The 22225-nt window shown below is 37.7% G+C and overlaps 1 protein-coding gene across 2 annotated transcripts in view; it reads left to right on the forward strand.

Moving 5' to 3' along the window:
- slc24a4a (solute carrier family 24 member 4a) overlaps positions 1–22225 on the forward strand; it is a 77209-nt gene that overhangs the window by 22949 nt on the left and 32035 nt on the right. For both annotated transcript variants that reach the window (XM_065288544.1, XM_065288545.1), the window contains exons 3-4: positions 19048–19124; positions 20480–20554. In XM_065288544.1, coding sequence (XP_065144616.1) covers positions 19048–19124; positions 20480–20554 — 152 coding nt within the window. The remainder of the gene's footprint in view (positions 1–19047; positions 19125–20479; positions 20555–22225) is intronic.

The raw sequence follows: 22225 nt of genomic DNA on the forward strand, positions 1-22225 counted from the left end.
ATATATGGAGTAATATGTTGATAAATATACTCTTAATGCATGTAATATATTGCAGTATATATTGGCAATATATGGAGTAATATGTTGATGCATATATTCTTTATGTATGCAATATATTGCAGTATATTGTAAAATACATGAGTAATATGTTGATACATATATTCTATATATATGTAATTTATTGCAGTATATTGATAAATATAAATAATTGTCGCTTTTAATATATTGCACGTGAATATAATATATGTGTTTATATATCTCAAAATATGCAATATTATATTTACAAATATCCACCATATTGTATTCCGATTGATATGCAAAAATGTATTAACAATATATGTACAGATATAGTGTCACATGTATGTTTACTATATTGTAGAATATATTTTAAATAATATGTAAAATTATATAGAAATATATACATAAAAATATGTACACACATTTATACCACATATTAACACAGACTAATGGATAATCTATCAAAAGCCACCTTTATTTTCTTTTAATCAGGCACACATACTAAAACTAATTTGAGGTAGAGAGCTAAACAGACCTATTACAACCACAAGAGATTTTGCACATGGTCAGACAATGTGGTTTGCTTTACATTACATAAATGTCTTGCATTACATTAACATAAATTACATTTTAAAAGAGTGACATAAAACAGAAAATATACAAAATATAAATGAAAGCAATTTAAATTACAAAGGTCTATTTATTTCAAACTTTCAGCAGTGCCGTTATACAGTTAAAAATACAATATAAACAAAATGCACAGACAATAATAGATATAAACAAACTTTCAAGGAGCTTTGGCAATGTGAAAAAGCAAAGACATAAATTACCAAAAGAACAGGCCTTTATCCTGGCTAGGAGTCCATCTTGGCTCTTCACTGGTTTAAATTACTTATATACCCATGCTTTTGCACTTCACCTGGTGTCTTAGCTCGCATATTCTACTGTTGATGGATTTTCTAACATCAGCTTTGGCCGTGGAAACTGGTTTAAAACAGCATCTGTGGAACAAAACAACAACGATTACTCTCTCCCTTCTCACTCCTTCCCCTCTGGTTCACAAAAATCTCTCCTGGAAGAGATGCAATCAAAACTGGAAAGCACCACCTCTGAAAACTATGTACCTTGTAAAGCTTGAAGTTTTTCCTGGGTTGAGAGCATGCCAACGATCAGTCTCCTTCTCAAGTTTTACTGGTGGTTAGCAAACAACTTTTAGGTGCATTACCGCCACCTACTGATTAGGAGTATGAGTTAGGACTATAGGTCAGGACCAGAGATGTATAAAGTACTAGGGACCCAGACTTGAGTAAAAGTACAAGTGCTCTATCAAAAAAGTGACTTGAGTAGAAGTTGAAGTGCTCTTTAAGCACAGCACTTAAGTGGAAGTACTAAAGTATTAAACATGTTTTGTACTTAAGTATTGCAAGTAGTTTATTTTAAAATATACTACTCAAGTACTGAAAGTAAAAGTACAAGTATTGTGTAATGTAGTTATTAAAGAAAACAGTCAAAAGTTTGAATATAATATTGTTTATATTATTTCAAATGTTTTAGCTAAAGGACACTCACAATTCCTTTGGCTGTAGCAGGAGTACAAAGACAGGACTGTTCAGATAATTTAGATTAATTTAACCAAATAATTAAATATTAGTCGATATAATGGTAATAGGTACAGTAAAGGTACAAGGTGTTTCAATGAACTTAAGTTTCCTTCTTTCACGCACACTCGCCCTTTCTCACGCATTCTCTCTCTCTCTGTCTTTCTCGCGCACTTTGGTTCTCTATTTGCTTCACTTTGTCCACAACCCCGGCTCATATTTGGGAGTGAGAGGGAGGGAGGGGTCCGCCCTTCACTATCTCCGATTGGTTTAGAACACGATCTGTGTGTGTTTCTAATGTGTATCACCGCTCTGGCAGTGATAATGTGGGTTTGGAATGATTCGTAACATTTGAGTGTAACGAGTAACTATGCAGCACATAAAAAATGTATCGGAGTAAAAGTATTAAACTCATCGAAAATATGTACTGAAGTAAAAGTGGAAGTAGGAGAAAAAATATATACTTCAGTAGAGTACAGATACTGTCTTTTAGTACTTAAGTACAGTAGTGAAGTAGTTCTACTTCGTTACTATACATCTCTGGTCAGGACCTATCAGCCTCATTGTTGCTAGTCACAGGTATGTGTCCTTGTCCTCTCCTCGCGCCTGAATCTCAGCTTCCTACTCAAGCATTATGCTCCATCGCCTTTGGCACGCATTCTGGTTGAAGCAGTCGGTGCTGAGTAGAGTACTGACAAACGTAGAAAATGAAAGAAAGGTCTCTGCTGTTTCAATAAAACTGTTATTTGTGTAATGCAGATTTTTGTCTTTAATATTTTCTTTAGGCTATATGCCATGCATATTCATGAATATGCTGTAGTTGTTTATTTGGAAAGTAAAAATTGTTAAATCATATATACATACATACATACATACATACATACATAGCACATCCATATATTCATGGGCATTGCTAGATATAAAGCTCTACTGGGGCACAGGCCCCCCATTTTTTGCTGACTTTTTTGAAAGCCTGCTGTGTGCAAGAAGTGTGCAACACTTCTATACAATGTCCTTTGCTCAACCCACTATTCTACAGTTCAACAGTTACTGCAAAAGATACATATATACAAGTATAATCTTCGTTATACCTAACATTATTACACATTTCTTGAAACTATGCCTCATATTCTCAAAACAGTAAAGACAATTCCATAAAGTCTCACACAATACTCCAAACATCATATTTTCAGGTCAAAATGAAGCTCTACACTCAAAACCATTCACTCTTACTGAAATACCAAACTTTTCCCTCAGACAACACACACAAGCTTTCAAAAACACACACACTACAATATAGTATTACACACTTGTGCAATCAATTCAAAACAATATATCCAAAACTGGTAAGTTGCTTGTGGTTCTCCCCCTCAAAAACCTTTTCACATGACCAAAAAGACACAATCAATGTATGCATTTTTATTCATTCATGTGCTATACACAGCACAACTGTAAATTGTAATATTTCGCCTCAACATCCCGTCTTAGTTCTGGGTCAGGCCAGAGAATCTCATCCACATCACAGGCTATATTGGTCCTAGCCAAACAGCAAGGGTAAAATCCTCTTGCCTGATCCACCCCTTGCATTCATCTGCTGATATGTCTATCTGTATGGAAGGCAATTTGATGCATTTCTTTATTCCAGTAGCATAGTCCAACAGTGTATGCACACTAAAGTTACTGTATAGAGCAGTCTTACTGTAAGTACACCTATCTGTTTTCCTCCCTGAAGGCTCTGAAGATGGAGGCATAAGTAAAGCGACTCAAATTAGGCTTTACTCGTTGCTCAGCCTCCCTCATAGTCATACCATGGACCAGGACATGGTCAACTAGAGTGGCTTGTATTTCACCTTGAAATTGCTTGTCACCTTGCCCTTCATCTCCTTCCTCCTCTTTCACCACGTCCTCCTCCTCTTCCTCCTCCTCCACTATGTCCTCTTCCTCCTCCTTCACCACGTCCTCCTCCTTTCCCTCCTCCTCTCCCTCCTCCTATTCCTCTCCCTCCTCCTCCTCGACCTATTTCTTCATCATGTCCCCTCCCTCCTCCTTTACCATGTCCTCTTCCTCCTCCTTCACCACGTCCTCCTTCTTTCCCTACTCTTCTGCCTCTTCCTCTCCCTCCTCCTCTTCCTACTCCTCCTCGACCTATTTCTTCATCATGTCCTCTCCCTCCTCCTTTACCATGTCCTCTTTCTCCTCCTTCACCATGTCCTTCTTCTTTCCCTCCTCCTCTTCCTCCTCCTCTTCCTCGACCTATTCCTTCATTTCTCTGTGGATCCATTGTTTCAAAGCTCAATGAACAGATTCAGGCCCTTTTATGTATCTATTGAAGGATCTGATTGCTGTGTGTTCAATTTTGACTTTTAGTGTTTCCAGCTTGGTAATTGTTTGCTAAGCTGTGCTGACTTGAGTGAACAGTATTGAATGCTAGTGCTTTCCATATGACCAGATCTTTGTATAAAAGTTGTGTTCAAGATTAATACAAGTGTTAACTAAATAAGTTTTTTTATACAGAGATAGTATGTTAAAAGTGCATGTTAGTTCATATTCATGGTGCCTCAAAATAGCACAGTGAAGTACACTTAGATAATCTTAAGAACATCTTACATCTGTCTCAGCAACAATTCAATTCTACAGACTTGACAAGGTTTTCCTGAGATTTTTCCTCTAATGTTTCAGACCTGATCGGGTGAGGATGTAGTTTGTCTTACCTCCTTAAAACTCATCATCTCTCTTGTCTGCTTCGCTTTCCCTGCTTTGCACAAAACATGTTCATCTAAAGAAGCCAATAATGATCGAGTCAAAATAAGATTATTATTATTATTTAGAAACTTACTTTAGTCTGGTCATGTTTTCATAAGCTAAGTCACTCGCGTGGCATCACCTTTTGAATGCGGTTGTGTGCAATGCGGATGAGCGCAAGACGTGCGCGGACATGGATACGTGCGTGCACGAGTCAATGCGACTGCTTCGTTACAAGCGTAAATTGGGTAACTACATTGCATATAGATCCGTTTTTGCCGCGATTATCTTTGTAAAGGAATACACTATTTAACTGCTAAAATTTAAACTTGAGATTTACACCGGGGCACAAAAGATTTACACTGGGGCATGTGTCCTGGTTAAAGGGGTCTAGCGATGCCCCTGCATATATTGCAGTATATTAAATCATATAAAGACAAACTATTACATGGAAAAACATAGTGCCCTTTTTGGTCTTGGTTACAATATATTTTGTATCAATATATACATGTATGGTCTATTCATATACTGCAATATAATGGAAAATATACATATTAAATCCTATATATGGGAATATACTGCCTAATATATTACATGATATTTTCTATGCATATATTACAATATATTGGGAAATATAAATATTAAATCCGATATATGGTAATATATTGCCTAATATATTACATGATATTTTCCAATATACTGCAGTATATGTTTGTTGCATAAGGGTGGGCCATGGTGTGGGTTAGTCTTGCTTTATAAGAACAGACAACTCACAGAGGAAGGATTTTAACTGAAATTGGTAGGAGTACAATTCATAGATTGTATTCAAATAAATACATGGTCTTTGCTAAGGGATTAATTAAATTACATGATTTTTAATACTGAAAAGATTACTCTTCTGTATAGCTCAGTTATAGAGCATTAGCATTAGCATATTGCATTAGCCACACAAAAGGACACGTCCGGTTTGATATGTCCGGATGGATCTGAAAATGGAGGAGAACATTATTGTAGCCATATTTGGGCACCCCAAAATTTCAGAAATTTGTATTCATACAGATTCCAGACAAAAAGGCCATCTTTGAACCTCTCGCAATGTACGACATAGGACCACCGATGCAGAGCCACGATAACAGAAATCGCACTAATCATACCCTATGTGCGACTGCAAAAAATCCAATGGTTCTGATTTATGATTAGGTCTGCTAGCACAGACTTGTCCAAATTGTACATCAGGGCTGTGTCATCCAGCCATAACAGTTTAGGTTAAAAATCTAAGTACCATAGTGGCCATGTCTACAGCTCGACCAATTTATCGCTTGGCAAATTTTATCGGACGATATTAGCCTCGCAGCTATTTCTGTATTGGCTTGTATAAGTACTTGTTTGTCCAGCAGAGCGCTTCATTGTTTGCTACTGGCGACCCAGTGACACCAGCCAATACTTTCATTCAGTCAGTGGGTGTCTTGTTCAGGCTGGAAACAGTCAAGTTTTTTTTTACGACATTTTTACACCTGGCATTAAGACGCGTTTTGGTTGATCCCATTAGAAGTGGACGAGAGTGACACATTCCCATTTTAATTGGTCTCTTTTTTTCTAATTGTTTTGACAGCTTTTGCCATTAATACTTTGAGGGGGTGGTCTATGGGCGAGTTCTAAAACACGAGTGGGAGAAATGACGCGTTTAAACATACGCACTTATATTATGCTGCTTGTGGTGTTACTAAACTAGCATGGTCTACTATACATGTGAGAAAGAACTAGTAATGTTACACAACAGAATACTTTGATTTATTGAACATTATATTAGTTTCACATTATAGTTCATTAATCCAACCACCCCAAACTGTCTTTGCTATGTACAAAGCAGACACTGTTTGTCAAATCACCACAAAACACTTTACTTTTTTTGCACTGATATATGAAGCAATTAGATGACCTCTTTTATTAAACTCTATTGAATACAATAATATGTATAGTATATTTATAAAAGACTGTGCAGGTATATAGATTATAATGGGACTGGTGTTATAATGGTTATCATTTCTATTAGATAGAAAAAGAGGCACTTTTACTGCTTTTGGTCTATTAACGAAGCTTAATCCACTCATTATTTCAGATTCAAAAGTCTACTTGCTGTCCCGGTGACAGGTGATTTAAACAGCTTTGCGTTTTTTTATATCTTGAATCAGCTTGAGCTTTATTTGTTCAGAGCAATGGGCTTGACATTAGCATTGCTTTTTTGCTACCATCTCTGTGCAAACATTTTAGATTTTAGAAAAGATATGGTTTATTAATAGTAATATTATAAAAAAATGGAAGAAATGAAATGCAGTGTGACTTTTAAAACAAGAGCCAATTATCGCCATATAAACCAGAGGCATGCTGAAACTGCACATGAGCTTTAGTGCGCTAGCGCTCACAGCCGTTCTTCGATCGACTCGGGTTTTACACACAATATTAATCAAACTTCTGACCCGAAGAAATTAAACTAGGACCGACCTGGACCGACAGACAGTTTAAAATATAAACCGGAACCTTACTAGTCCCAAGTCCTCCATGAAGGCCTCTAAAAAAACTCTCCTCAAGTTCAGGAACATGGAAAGATATAATGTGACACAGAGCTTGCTTCGCGTCGCACCCAATTCTTTGAGGAAACAAAGAGCACACGAACGCACACCAAACTCATCGGGAGAGACAACGTGCATCAAAATGTCTTTATTGAAGTCATTATCACGGAAGAACAAAAAAGACAAAATTTGATGCCAGATATACTTGGGCGCTTGTTAATATACCTGGGCGGCCCGCCCAAGTAAAGTCAATGTGTGGGAAACACTGCATGCCAGGGATCTTATAAAAAACTTTCCATTATTTTACTTGAAGTCAACGAAAATTGAGCAGGACCAAAACATTTTACTGCTGATCGCTGTCAAAAAGTAAGTGTTTAGATTAATGCCATTCATGTTTATTTTTTATCAGTGTATACAGCTAGTCAACTAAATCAATATAACATGGCGATGAATGCATATATATATATATATATATATATATATATATATATATATATATATATATATATATATATATATATATATATATATATATATATTGATTCAATAGATTTATAGCATTTTGAAAAAAAATTCATGGATTTATTTCATAAATCTTTGAAAATCAAATTATGGATTTGAATGTTTTATGTTATTATAACCTAAAGTCTGTAACAGAAAATGGTGGTTTTCATCTTGTCACTTTCTTGGGATAAAAAACACATTTTTACCCAAATTAGTATAAATGGATTTATTGTGTTATGGAACCAAACTCTTCATATACAATAGTCAAAAGTCTTGATAGACTTTCCATTTGTGTCCAAACTTTTGACTGGGACTGTATAAGAATACACTACTGTAGTATGTGTACTTTCCTATAAGATACACTCAAAGAATATAAGCCAATATATTGTAATATTCTTATCAGTATTGGCATTGGCCTCCAAAAAAACCATATTGGTCTGGCTCTAGTCATGTGTCATACTAATCTTATCTTTAATTAAAATGTCATTGTCAAAAACATAGCAAAGATGCTCTTCAGGTCTGGAATGACTTTCCTCACTTTCTTGAGAAAAAAACTGAATTAATCATTACTGTTATGTCTGTATAAGTGCGCCTTGATTGTTTACGAAACAATCCAATGGGGTGAATTAATTTTCCAGGCGCAGATAAAGATATTTCACATTTATGTTGTTCTGAGATTGAAGAACAGCATTGAAGAGACTTTCAAATAGGCAAACAAGCAGGTGCTTTAATGAGAGCCGAATCCATTATGTTTGTGCTGCTCAAATCAATAAGTAATCTGAAAGAGAGAGAGAGAGAGAGAGAGAGGGAAAGAAAAAGGGCGAGCTCAGACAGTCTGGGTCGGATGCCAGCTTGTTCACTGAAATTTGAATAAGCAGAAAGCTCCTGCGCCTGAAGAGGGGTTATTTTAGGAAGCTGCGTTTTTCACAGACTCGAACAGATTGATCGAACGGTTCGTAAGAAAAAGGGTAAAATGTGTTGTGCTGGGCATATTGTGTGGGCACTTTTAAGACATCCCATATAACCGTGAGCTCAGTTACTGACAAATGGGTTAGTACACCGTTCAACAGCTTTATAGTTATGAAGCGTACAGCATCTCGTAAAGAAATGAGTACTGTTACAGCGAGAGGCTTGTCGCATGGAGAGGCAGTATTATATTTCATACAGTCTTCTTAACAGCATTCAGTATGGTTTATTGCGTATAAAACAGACACTTTAGGCAGTACAAGAAATTGCAACCATTTATTGACATTTCAATGCCTATAATATTGTAATTTTGCTCACAAAGTGCGCAGTAACTCTGTGGGTCGGAGTTGTAATCACAGGCAATAACCTCTTTCACACAATATTAGGAGCCTATATTACTTTTGCAATATGCATTATTGTCTAAATGAAATGTAGGGCTTGTTTTTATCTGTTTGATTATTGATTTGATGGGTGAAAAGTAGGGCTGCCCTATTTTGGAAAAACTGCCATTGCGATTATTTTGTACTATTGTAGTATATATTGCAATTTATAAAACGGTTTGTTCCAATTCTTGATTCTGATTGGTCAATAGCTGTGCTTTTCACAATAAAACACAGCTATGTTCTATGTATCACTGCACCAATGGTTTTATTTATCACTGCGCCCTTAGCAACCCCCTTAGCAACCACACCTATCAGTTTGAAACCGGTTTGTTGTTTTTATTTGAGCTTTCATGCATGGTACAGATTGGAATGTTGTTGTTCACGGTCAGGGACTATTTTTTTCTAGCGGAAGGAATGCTTTTATTGATTTAACTCCATGAAAGTTGCACTAATAATTTTTTTAACTTTAATATTGTAACTGCTAAAGGGGTTGCAACGCCCTTCAGCCGTTACTTATTCACAATACAGCACAGGCTCTCGTACCTTATTGCTTACATGAAAATAGGATTATTCATTAAAAGCTGTTTCAACTTAAGACTTTCTTCGCTCATAAAGCAACTTCATAATAGTTGCATGCACTCACCATTTGGTCATGTGCACACAGAGCCTGTGTACCCGTTCTTGTCTCAGGGCAACTTTGATTGAACTTTTTTGATCCAAAAATGTTTTGACTAGTACAGTATTAGTGTTGTGACGGATCACAGTAGAACACGGTGCGATTCACACATTAATACGCAAATTTAAATAGGAAAAGTTTATCATTTGCACGTGTTTCAAAGGCTTGCAAATGTTAACACTCATTACATTAACAATACATTTAGAGAATAGAGCAATGTAAAACAAGGTTACGTTTTTATGTGTGGCGACTGTTTATGCTGCGCAGTTTGAAATTCGCCCTCCGTCTGTGTGTGTGCGCAACCCAGTCTCACCCCATGTCGTCAATATTTGACGACACTTGACCATTCGTCAATATGTGACGCGGAGGGTATACCTTTCGCTTCATTTTTTGACGAACTGGGGACTTCAATACTATTACGTCCGTTGCATTCTCTTCTCCTATTTTCTTACCAATTTTGCGTCGGTTTAGGGTTAGATTTACATAATGACATCCCTACCCAAACCTAACTCTAACCCCAACGGCAGGTGACAACTGTTTCTAACCCCAACGCCAGGTGACAACTGTTTAATTTCGCATACACTGTTTAATTTCGCGTACACTGTTTAATTTTGCGTAATCTAACCCTAAACCGACGCGAAAATGGTAAGAAAATAGGAGAAGAGAATGCAACGGACGTAATAGTATTGAAGTCCCCAGTTCGTCAAAAAATGACGCGAAAGGTATACCCTCCGCGTCACATATTGACGAATGGTCAAGTGTCGTCAAATATTGACGACATGGGGTGAGACTGTGTTAGTGTGCGCGTGCGTTTAGTGCACTCAAAAGTGCATACATTGAGAGACGCATTTCAAAAACTAAGCAAACATAAAATCTTTCTGTTCGTGACAGGGCACATACAAACTAAATGATCTCCACACTATTCTTTTTCTAATAAAAACATTTGTTTATGTCTTTAGTTTATGTTTAGTTTAGGCAGAAACCAGGTCCGTGCTTATCTTAAAGAGACCGTGACCTCAATTAACCTACTTAAGTCTGTGTCATTTAATGTTAATCAAACAACCCAAGACAAAGAGAAAATCACTTCTTAAGCTTTAAAAAATAATAATTATATTTAATTTATACAATAAAGACAGTGTTATTATTTATTTGATTGAATTTCTGTACTTAATGCTAATGTTAGACCTTAACTCTTTCACCACCATTGACAAGATATCTCGTCAATTAAGAGATAACGCTTCCTCGCCAAGGACGAGATTTTCCGTCTTTCCGCAATACCGCTATTATCCACCAGGTGGCGCCCTCCCGCAACTTTTTAAACCCGGAAGTATTGCCCTATGGCAAGCTGCTGCATGTCCGTGTCTGTTTTAAAGATCGCTCTCAATGGGATCTCTATGAAAAGTCCGTCACAAAAATGGAATTATCTCTGCTTTTTGCTCAAAATGTGGTGTTTTTGCAGAAACCTACCCTTATTCAAAAGCTGATTACAAAAGAACCACTTTTTTTTTTTTTTTGAAAGCAAAGGGTCTGTTCTTTTATTTGGTATATTGTATGTTTATATATTTAAAGAAGAACATTTTCTGGAAGGCATTAAACTTCGGTGAAAATCATGAAAACGTTGGCGCTGGCTGGCAACTTTTTTTTAAAAACGCTGGCGGTGAAAGAGTTAAATATGGCGCTTTTCCATTGCTTAGGACCCCATGGTTTGGTTTGGGTCAGGTCACCTCACTTCGGCTTGGTTAGCTTTTCCATCGAGTTTAGTAACACTTCGGAGTGGGAGGGATCATAGAGGTGTAGTAATAATTGAGCTGCATACTGCTGTGACATCATACAAGTGAGAGTGTCATTGTACATCCCCAAACATTTATTTATTTCTCAGTCCCCACATATTTAAAATTGACCACCACAAATAGATGTTTGCACATCGTGTTTATCACTACCTCTGTCTCACATGACAGTTTCTGTACAAACACCCATTGGGTCAGTCGACGGCGCTCCGCTGAGCCTCATTGAAGTTGCATTTAAGCATATATAATGCTGACGTGCTCGTCGTGAATGTGCAGCCACAAACTGCAAGTCTGGAAAAAAATTGTTATGGTGTTCCTGATACTGACCCTGGATGTTTTACATTGCTAAAAGGGAGTTTGGGAACTTATAGCAGAGCACTGATGACAACATGTTTGATTGAGACAGCGCAAGCTAGCACTAAGGTAAAGCTAATCTTTTCATTATAATGATGATGCTGGTAGTGACGATTCTCTCAGACCAATCAGTGATCTACAGTGTTTTTGCATCACGTTTTGGTATCAGATCGGCTCTCTTGGAACCCCGACCGAGGTTTTACTAAAAAAAGTATCGGGTACTACGTGCACCCACTGGAAAAGCCCCCCCAAAGTAAGCTGACCCGAACCAAACCGTGGGGTACTATGCAATGGAAAAGTGCCATTAATGTGCAACTTTGTTATTTTTTATTAATGTTTTTTTTTTTTGGTGTAATTATCCGATCTGTGCCTCAAAAAACGTAATGTGATTCGAACTGTGCGTTTTGTGATCAGTCACACCTCTATACTATATACATTGCACGTTCTACATATAACTATTGTGGATTCCCACATCCATGCTATATCGATACCAAAACAGCCCTAGTGAAAAATGGGTGTTCTTTATTACAAAGGAACCAAGCTAAATTCAGTTTGCTATATCAATTCCTATATAGCTATTTGTCTGTTTGCTAACATTACATTTAAGCATTTGGCAGACACTTCTTTCTGAAACAATTTACAGTGCTATACATTTTCATCAGTATGTGTGCTCCCTGAGATTTGAACTCACAACCTTTACTCTGTCAATGCAATTCCCTTACAGCTGAGGTGCAGAAACACCATCCTATAGTTTCTAGATGATTTCAGCTGAATATCTGTTGTAATGTATAATGTATAAGTTAATACATTTTGATGAAAGACGTTGAACTGGACTGTGGCTGCAATTTTGGTTTCAAGTGCAATTTTGCTTTCAGCCATAATAATGTTCACTCGCCAGCCTAGCGCAGTCATGCAAGAATGCTATTTTGCTACCTTGCTGAATTCACTGTTCTGGTTCATTTTATTTGTTTATTATGTGTGACACTGAGATGACACGCTGCTCCCCTGGTCCATCTTCGGTTTCTCCAAAGTCTGTTAACATGACTTACATCATCTTTAAAAGCAAATAAAGGTCGGCCTGTATTTAAAATTAAAATTAAATATTAGGGTCCCACATATTGCGCTGTACTATACAAACATACTCTACTGCCTTATTTTTTTATTTAAAGTATACACTGCTAAATTTCACAGTATGCTTTTATCACATGACCTTACTTTATTGCTTTTTAAATTCAATAGTTGACATCTATCAACACACATGAATAGTCATTTATATAATTTACTATGTACATTTCTTTTTTCTCAGTATGTGTGTTCTCTTGGGAATCAAATTTATGACCTTGAGATTTATTGCAATGTTGAGCTACAAAACTAGTAGGTATTATGGCACTTTGAATATATTCTATGTATCTCAGGCAGCACAGCATGTTCAACCGTGAGGAGCTGATCCACCCATGTGTGTTCACATCAGGAGAGATATTGATGGATAAGGTCATCAGATGACAGCAGCGAGCGAAACACATGCTGTCTGACTCTATGGACTGTTTTTATTTAGTTGCTCAGACTCTGTTCATATAGCAGATATAAACCCTGTAGATGGACATCCATGCATGTACATCCAGACACCCCACATAGCCCCGCTGAAAGTGCTGTCATGTTGCGCATAGACAGCAGAGTTTGTTTAATGCTGTTGTGATTAATAATTGATCAAGTGTGCCGGAGCTTCAGAGGATTTTAATGGGTTTACCTGTGAGAGAATGTGATGCTTTGTACAAATGGATTAACCTGACAAGACAACTTTTACCATCAACAAACAGCAGCTTCCTGCTGAATATTATAAAATTCCACCTTGTAGTCGAATTGCTTCTGGTAAATGATTGTGTTATGTATTTCTACTTTTTTTCTATAAATAACATTGCAGGTGGTTCATTGCACATCAGTATAATAAGCTCATAAGATTTAAGATTTCCATTTTGTTATTAGGCACATTGCTAAAGCATGCATTACTATAACTACTGCACAGACTTTGGGTTAACACTTCTAACCTTAGTAAGATTTGTGCTGCAAACAAAAACATCAACTTAAATTGTGCTGCCTAAAGCTGTGTCCACACTGCCAGCGACTAGCAATGGCAAAGCGTCGTGATCTTGTTCCTTTCTGTGAAAGCTTTGCGACTTCAACAACATAAGCAACAGTAACAATTGGCAACAGGCAGTGTTTTAGTCGAGTCCCAAACGGTCGAGGCCCCAGTCCCAGTGTTCGAGTCCGAGTCCTAGTCCAAGTCCGAGTCACCAAAGAAGAGTCTGAGTCGAGTCCAAGTCGAGTCACCATTACCAGAGTTCGAGTCCGAGTCGAGTCGAGTTTTGTAGTCGAGTCACCAACTGTCGAGTCCGAGTCGAGTCCCAGTGTTCGAGTCCAAGTCCGAGTCACCAAAGAAGAGTCCGAGTCGAGTCCAAGTCGAGTCACCATTACCAGAGTTCGAGTCCGAGTCGAGTCTCAAGTCCCCAGTGTTCGAGTCAGAGTCGAGTCTCGAGTCCCGTATTCGAGTCTGAGAGTGCCTACATGTCTCCACTCTGGGACCTTCAAAAGACTGATGAAATGTATTAAAGAGGTTCTACATTAAACAAAAATGACATCACTGTCACGATTGCAAAGGGAGTTTATTTACTGATTTGACACATACACTTTGCAACACACTTTGCAACTTTACGATGCCATCAAAAGCATGTGTTTACTTCCATTGTTGTGAACTTGTGATTTGAGAACTAGCGTAGAAAATTTACAAATTGCATGTTTAATCATGCTGCATTTTCATGTTGCATTTTAAAAGCATCAGATTTGAAAGCATGGTACTGCTCAATCTTGCACGGTGAGGACAAAAAAAATGCTGTAATCTGAACTAGACATACAATAACCCTAGCTTCTTCTGTTTGTTTGACTATGCATTAGTCAATAATATTTTTTTGAAAAAAGCTAACGTTAGGCAATGGAAATCATTTTACTTACTTTTCTGGGTGCATCCGTGACAGGTGTCTGTTAAAGTTTGAGGTTGTCCCAGTCTTTTCCTCAATTGTGTGATTACACACACAACATTTAGCGCTGCTCTTTCCAGCATTAGAAGAAAAATTCGAGTAGATGAACACGATCCGGGGCACGTCTTTCTGCATTTTACAAATGTGAACATTTAGCCCGCGAATCATGCATCATGCATTGCATGAGTGTAAAAGTGAGTGACATCAGTGAGTGTGTTGTCAAGCAAAGAGAGCGAGAGGTAGCAGTGTCTGTAAAGGGAGATCGCGACCGGTCTTGGGCACGAAACAGGAAAAGTGTAACACCTTATATAAATACATATTTAGTCAAAAACAAAGTGATGAATGCTCAAGTCCGATTGTATATATCCTCGAGTCCAAGTACGAGTCATCAATCCACGAGTCCAAGTCGAGTCACAATTCCAGAGAATGGATTCTCGAGTCGGACTCGAGTCCAAAGAATATGGACTCGAGTCCGAGTCCAGGACTCGAGTACTCCATCACTGGCAACAGGAAGTAGGCGTGTCCAGCTATGTGACATAGTTGAGAAAAGTAAATCTTAATGCAAATGCTGTGCGACTTTCAGGGGCAACTACCAATGAGAGTAAAGGTACATTCACATTATAAGCGACTTTGTCACTCGTCTCTTTCAAAAGAGGTGTTTCTAAATCTGGTTGTCATAAACAAATGAGTACCGTCCACTCCAGTAACTGAGAGACGGATGACGTGAACTCCACTGCTTTGTTCTCATTGGTAGTCACTTCCGAAAGTCGCTCATAATTTGCATAAAGTTAAAAATGTCTCAACTTTGTCGCGCAACTGGACATGCCCCATCCAATCGCCAATGGTCTCTTTCGCTTGTTTCGCTTAAAGTTGCCAAGTTTCCATTGAAATCAATGAGATTGCATCGCTCTGCTACTGCTAGTCTGAATGCAGCTTAACGCTGTGGCCTCATCATCCATCTTTCATCAGTTACAGAGAGGATGGTTACTCATTTGCTTATAGTTATTACTAGGACAACCAGAAATAGGAACGCCTCCTAATGACCTAATTGAAAGAGAGGGACGATGCACTGTGGTGTGAACACAGCATAAGATGTTACTGACCCGAGCCGTATTCACACTATAGACCAAAATATTACAATGATTTGGAAATCAGGGTTTCACCTTTTCAGGCCCCGTTCAAATTTTTAATTTTCTCCTGTTTTCACAACCCACTTGTAATGTTCCCATTCCCCACCAGTAGGGCCCGCCCCACACTTTGAGGAACGCTGAAAATAGAAACGCTTACATGTAAATGTTGCTGCCTAAAGCTGTGTGCACACCGCCAGCAACTACAGTAGCAATGGCGGGGCAATATGATCTCACTTGTTTCAAGTCGGAAGGCTCGGTGACTTCATCAACGTGAGAGATCGTAACAGTTGGCAACAAGAAGTGGGCGTGTCTAGCTAATTGACAAGGTTGAAAAAAGTTCAACTTTATGCAAATGCTGTGCGACTTTCAGGGGCAACTACCAATAAGAGGAAAGCTGTGACTTCATCTCAACCATCTTTCATCAGTTACTGAGAGGACGGTTACTTATTTGTTTATAGTTATTACCAGGATGACCAGAATTAGGGACCAGAATTCCCTATGACCTCAGTGAAAGAGACGGGCGATGCATGGTGGAGTCGACGCAGCATAAGAAGTTACTGACCCGAACAGAGACTGCGAAATCAGGGATTCACCTTTTCAGGCCCCGTTCAGATCTCCAGTATATAGCAGTATCAGAGCAACATGATGTCATTTATTTCAATGGAAGTTGGCATTTTCCAGCAACATAAGCGACAGTGACGGTTGGTGACAAGAAGTGGCCGTGACCAGTGATGCGTCAAAGTTGAGAAAAGTTTAACTTTATGCAAATGATGAACGAGAGTGAAGTTCAGGGTTGCCACGGGTCCTTGAAATCCTTGAAAGTTTTTGAATCTTGGGGGGGATTCAAGGCCCTGGAAAGTTTTTGAAAAATACATGCATAGAGACAGGTCATTGAAAGTGCTGGAATCTATTTTATGCAAGAAGTTTTCTGGAAAACACGGACTAAAATGTTCGCTTAAAATGTTTATATCTTCTGTATGCGAATGTTGATTCATATTTGAATCAAATCGTATTTAACTGTTGTTCCCTTATAAGGGAACGAGACGCTGCGTCTCCCTTGCCGTACTTCCTGCGTCCCTGTAACGCCGTCTTTGGCAATATTTCAAATAGCGATATAATTCCTGGCTCCCGCATCACCCTGTCTTTGTCATTAAGCCTCACCATTGGTTGAGTTTGATTCATTCATGCACTTACCCACGGAGGTGTCCCCAAAGTGTCACCGCAGTGCGAGTTCCCTCGACAGGGAACTGTAACAGTGTACCGTAAAAGATAACCCGATGTAACCTTGCTCTTACTTTGAAATGTGTCACCACATTTAGTCCTTGAATTTGAGGGAATTGGATCTGGAAAGTTCTTGAAAGGTCCTTGAATTTGAAGTTAACTAAGGTGTGGGAACCCTGGAAGTTCACGTCATCTATCTCTCATCAGTTATTGGAGTGGATGGTCAGTAGTGAGAGTCAAGAAAGTTGTACTGAACGCAGGGTGAGCCAATAACCTGCATAGCAACACCCTGGTGTTATTTTTCAATGCCAAGAAGCACATTTATCCATAGAAAATATTTTTGACATGGTTGTTTTTTACTTTAGACCATATCATAGTGGACTTAATTTGACAAGACATTTATAGTTTAGTTCTGGGATTGGATGCCCTTCTATTGTAAATGATGACCTTTAGCTTCGAACTGATGTTTCATTTCTCCTTCATTCTCAGTGTATTCAATAGCACAAAAGCAATTTAGTCTTCTTGAAAGTGTGTCTAAGCATATTAGTGGGACGTTATTGTCTGTGTGTCTGCTATTGTCTGTGTACACGCATACGTCATACATGTGTTCTCTAAGGAGATAACCTTGAGCATGTCCTCCCCTCCCGCTCGTATGTTGTGGGCGGTGGGAAAGGAAATGTGATCGGAGCAACAATGACTCTTTTGTTTGATAGATAAAACCTGTTGTGATTCATTTTTTTCCAACCCTTCAGATAATGATGTAAATGATGGTGGTGCTCCTGATGATAAAAATATCACTATCGCAGTCTTTAATGATGGATCACTTCTCACTGAAAGCGCTATTAGTGCCATGAGTTCAGTTGAGCTCTTCAGGCTGAAAAATGAGTTTGTTGGTTTTTTGATGCCCTGGCAAGCATCAGTAATGAAAGAATCTGCTCTGTATAAAAGTAAGCATCACAAGCACTATTACTCATAATCTGTATTAGAGATTTACTGTAAATAAACAAAAGTGTTAAACTATTGCTGTAGTTCAGTTGGCACAAAGTTTGTTGTGGATAGAAATAAAAAGTAAAGCTTTAATGCACTGTACATCATTTTGGATAGCACACGTTGAATGTGTAAATGAAAATGTTCATAACTTCAGATGAATGCGTTGCCAGAGATTTCTTCAGAATTTAAACAGCTGTCGTTAACAAAGCTTCCCACACCTCCTACCCTTTAAATATTTTAATATCATTAAATGCACCAAGTACACAATCACTTAGCAATGATCCAGAACATTTTGATAATAATCGTAGCAGACCAACATCCTAAAAACCACCCTGGCAACCACTTACTGTACAACACAAACTTTGGCACAAGAAAGCCCAACTTACATTTGTCCATCATCTCCACCAGTAGACCAAAGAGACCCTGTTGCCTTTAAAGGTGCAGATGGCTGTATGGCTGTATGACATGATGTTGATTTATGGTGCAGCCTTCATTATTACAGCTCTGGCAGTGAGCATCCTGTCCAATTGGGAAGTATTTGACCTACAGACCTGTCTGCGGTGTCAACAATGCTGCAATGACAGAATTGAATGACATGTGACCTATCCAGCCATATGTTATTGCAGGGTTTGGTGTATAGTGAGTTCAAAACTCAACCCAGGGCTACTCAGAGTAAACGTTCGCCATAGCAAAGCTTCATGCTGGATGCACCACATTAAAGCGATGCTATTTTGAGACTACATTGCAGTACATGCTACCACGCATCAGTGATGTTTCTTCTTATAACATAATTGAGCATCACCTTTACCAGTTTGTTAAATGAATGCAGTCACATGAGCTGGTGACGTGTGTGTATTGTATGTAGAGGGCAGTTTATTATTCCTGCATTGTAATTGGGTTTGGTGTCCCTAGGAGGTCATTTGTGTTCAGACACCCACGCATTTCAGTGTTTCTTTCATATGGCATAATCTCTTCTGGCTTTATTGACTTTGCTATAAGTTGTTGTTTATTGGATTTTTTTATGGAAACTGACATCCAGGACCAAACAGAATTTTTCTTTCTCCATTTTAACGCAGCCATCCATGAGTTTCCTGAGGATGTATTCACAAACAAACAGCGTACGCAAGGAGCTGTAGTGCTGCACATATTTGGGGTAAGAGAAATGTATGTGCACATTTCAGTCAACTTGTTGCTTACACACTCAGAAAAAGGTACAAAGCTGGCACTGCGACGGTACCCTTTAACCCCTTCAGACCGCATTTTTCAGGTGTTTAATCAGTGTGCCTGATTTTGATTGGTTGATTGGCATTTTTGTTTTTTAGAAGTGGACATGTGATATCCATTCCAGCAGGGTCTGAAGGGGTTAAAATTGTCCTAATATATACCATTTAGGTACAAATATGCAACTTTGAGGTACTAATATGCACCCTTTATGTATAAAGGTGAATGTTTTGCAAGGGTACATCTTTTGTATCTTTTTTCTGGGAGTGCACCGGTTGACCTTATCATTCTGGGAAAATGATGCATGTCTGAAAACTTTATGACTATTATAAATAGTTTGTCATCTCTTGTCACTTGTGAAATTATTTAGTTGAACGGTTCGATTTGACACTGCTAAAGGGACACTCCACTTTTTTGAAAATATGATAATTTTCCAGGTCAACATTTGATTTTCACCATTTTGGAATCTATTCAGCTGATCTCCGGGTCTGGCGGTACCACTTTTAGCATAGCTTAGCATAATCCATTGAATCTGATTAGACCATTAGCATCGCACTAAAAATAACCAAAGAATTTCAATATTTTTTTTTCATGTTTAAAACTTGACTCTTCTGTAGTTACATTGTGTACTAAGACAGACGGAAAATTAAAAGTTGCAATTTTCTAGGCAGATATGGCAAGGAACTATATCAAGGACATTGCTGCTGTAACATGGCTGCAGCAGGCGTAGTGATATTACGCAGCACCTAAAATAGTCCTCTGCTATTAAAAGTTACCAAGGGGACTATTTTTGGGGAATGTGTAAAATCACTACGCCTGCTGCAGCCATGTTACAGCAGCAAAGTCTTTGATTATTACGGCAGAATGAGAGTATAGTTCCTAGACATATAGGCCTAGAAAATCACAACTTTTAATTTTCCGTCTGTCTTAGTACACGATGTAACTACAGAAGAGTCAAGTTTAAAAAAGGAAAAATATTGAAACTTTTTTGCGCGATGCTAATGGTCTAATCTGATTCAATGGACTACGCTAAGCTATGCTAAAAGTTGTACTGCCCGACCTGGAGATCAGCTGAATGGATTTCAACACGGTAAAAATCAAATGTTTAACTCTAGGGGAGCTGGAAAATCAGCATATTTTCAAAAAAAAAAGTGGAGTGTCCCTTTAACAACCAAGAGAACCGAAATACACAGAGGCATCCATTAGTCACATTACATTAGTCAAATTAGTATGCATCTCTTTCTTTTCTCTAGTTAATGTGTTATGTTTTATCTCTTGTCATTTCAGGCTCTATACATGTTTCTGGCTCTTGCTATTGTGTGTGATGACTACTTTGTGATGTCTCTTGAGAAGCTCTGTGAGGTAAGGATGAATATACTGAGGCAACATGAAGCTCTTTTAACTTTCTTCAGTTCATATTCATTCGGGATTAAAATAACAAGTGTGTAATGTGATACTAGTCTGTTATACTGGATCCTGTATATGACAAGATGGTCAACTTCCCGTATGTTATTGTGGACGGATGAGTTTTATTAAAATGGTAAAACTTTAAAGGGACATACATTTTAAATCAAGCATAGTGACATGTTACAGCACGGCTTTCATAATAAATTCACTGCCTTGAACCATAAAGTTCAAGGCGATTACTGTCAGGCTTCAAACGGCTGGCTGTGAGCATAATGTTTCTTTTATTATGCATAATCTGTACTTTTTGTGAAGGCTACATAAAAAGATCATAGTTATGTGCCTAATTTATGGATTCAATATTTGTCAATTACTCTTTTGAAGGACTGCACTGACGTATATCTTTAAAGGGAAACTTCACTAAAATATGAATACGCACCATCAAGTTGTTCCAAACTTGTATACATTTTCCAAAAATATCGTCCTTAGAACCAATAAATTTATGCAGGTTTGGAACAACTTAAAGGAGTAGTCCACTTTATAGATGGGGTCCATTGACTTACCATAGTATTTTTTTCCTACTATAAAAAGTAAATGGACCCCATCTTTAAACTGGACTACTCCTTTAAGGGTGAGTTAATGATGATTTTCAGTAAACTAGATTTAAGAAACATATATTTGTTTAGTGTCTGCTAAACATGACTCTAAACCATAAAACCTAAATTATTTTTGAGCACACATTTTTACATAATCAGTGAAAGTTGTAGAACAAGAACAAATAAAGTGGGCTACCATACAATGGCACTCTGTTATGTGTCTTCTAAGTCATTTAGTAAATTTATGTGAGAAAAAACAAAAACTTGGGTCATAAATCAAAGAAATCCCTAGGAACACAAAGATTTCAGAGCTCAGAAAGGAAAAACTAATAACAACATCATATAATAATAGTTTGAGAACACGGAAGACTAATATAATAAAACATTATTTACACTAACCTCAAAACACAACATTCAAACAACTTGCACTTTAAAAGCCTTACAGCAGTGGAGATTAAAAAAGTTTTCAAAGGTATACAGCAAGCAGTTATTAAAGCTTCAATCCATAGATTTGCTTTTTTAACTATAAAATTTATTTGCAAAGACATTTTTGTTGTAAATTTCCCCGCTACTCTGTGCAGATCTCTCATTATACATGTACATGAGTGTTAGAAGTACATCCTAAAAGTTATATCTGAAAAAAATGTTATCTGAACAAGTAAAATATCTGCTGCGTTTGATCTTACTAAATGCTTTAGCATAAATGTTTCAACATCCATACCTTACCTGTTCAAAGAAAAAAGCCACATCTGGACCTGTATTTAATGTTGAAAAGCACTGCTGATATTAACTTTTGTTTTAGCATGAGCTCTGTGCCATTCCCTTTTAACTCTTTCCCTGCCAGCGTTTTTAAAAAGTTTCCAACCAGCCCATCATTTTTCATGATTTTCACAAAAGTTTAATGCCTTCCAGAAAATGTTCTTCTTTAAAGATATTAACATGCAGTACAATATATCATATGAAAGAACAGACCAAACAAAAAAAACGTTTAATCTTACCTTCGTTTGTTCTTTTTTTATCACCTCTCCAATAT

Source organism: Paramisgurnus dabryanus, chromosome 17 (genome assembly GCF_030506205.2).
Source record: "Paramisgurnus dabryanus chromosome 17, PD_genome_1.1, whole genome shotgun sequence".
In the NCBI taxonomy this organism is placed as follows: domain Eukaryota; kingdom Metazoa; phylum Chordata; class Actinopteri; order Cypriniformes; family Cobitidae; genus Paramisgurnus; species Paramisgurnus dabryanus.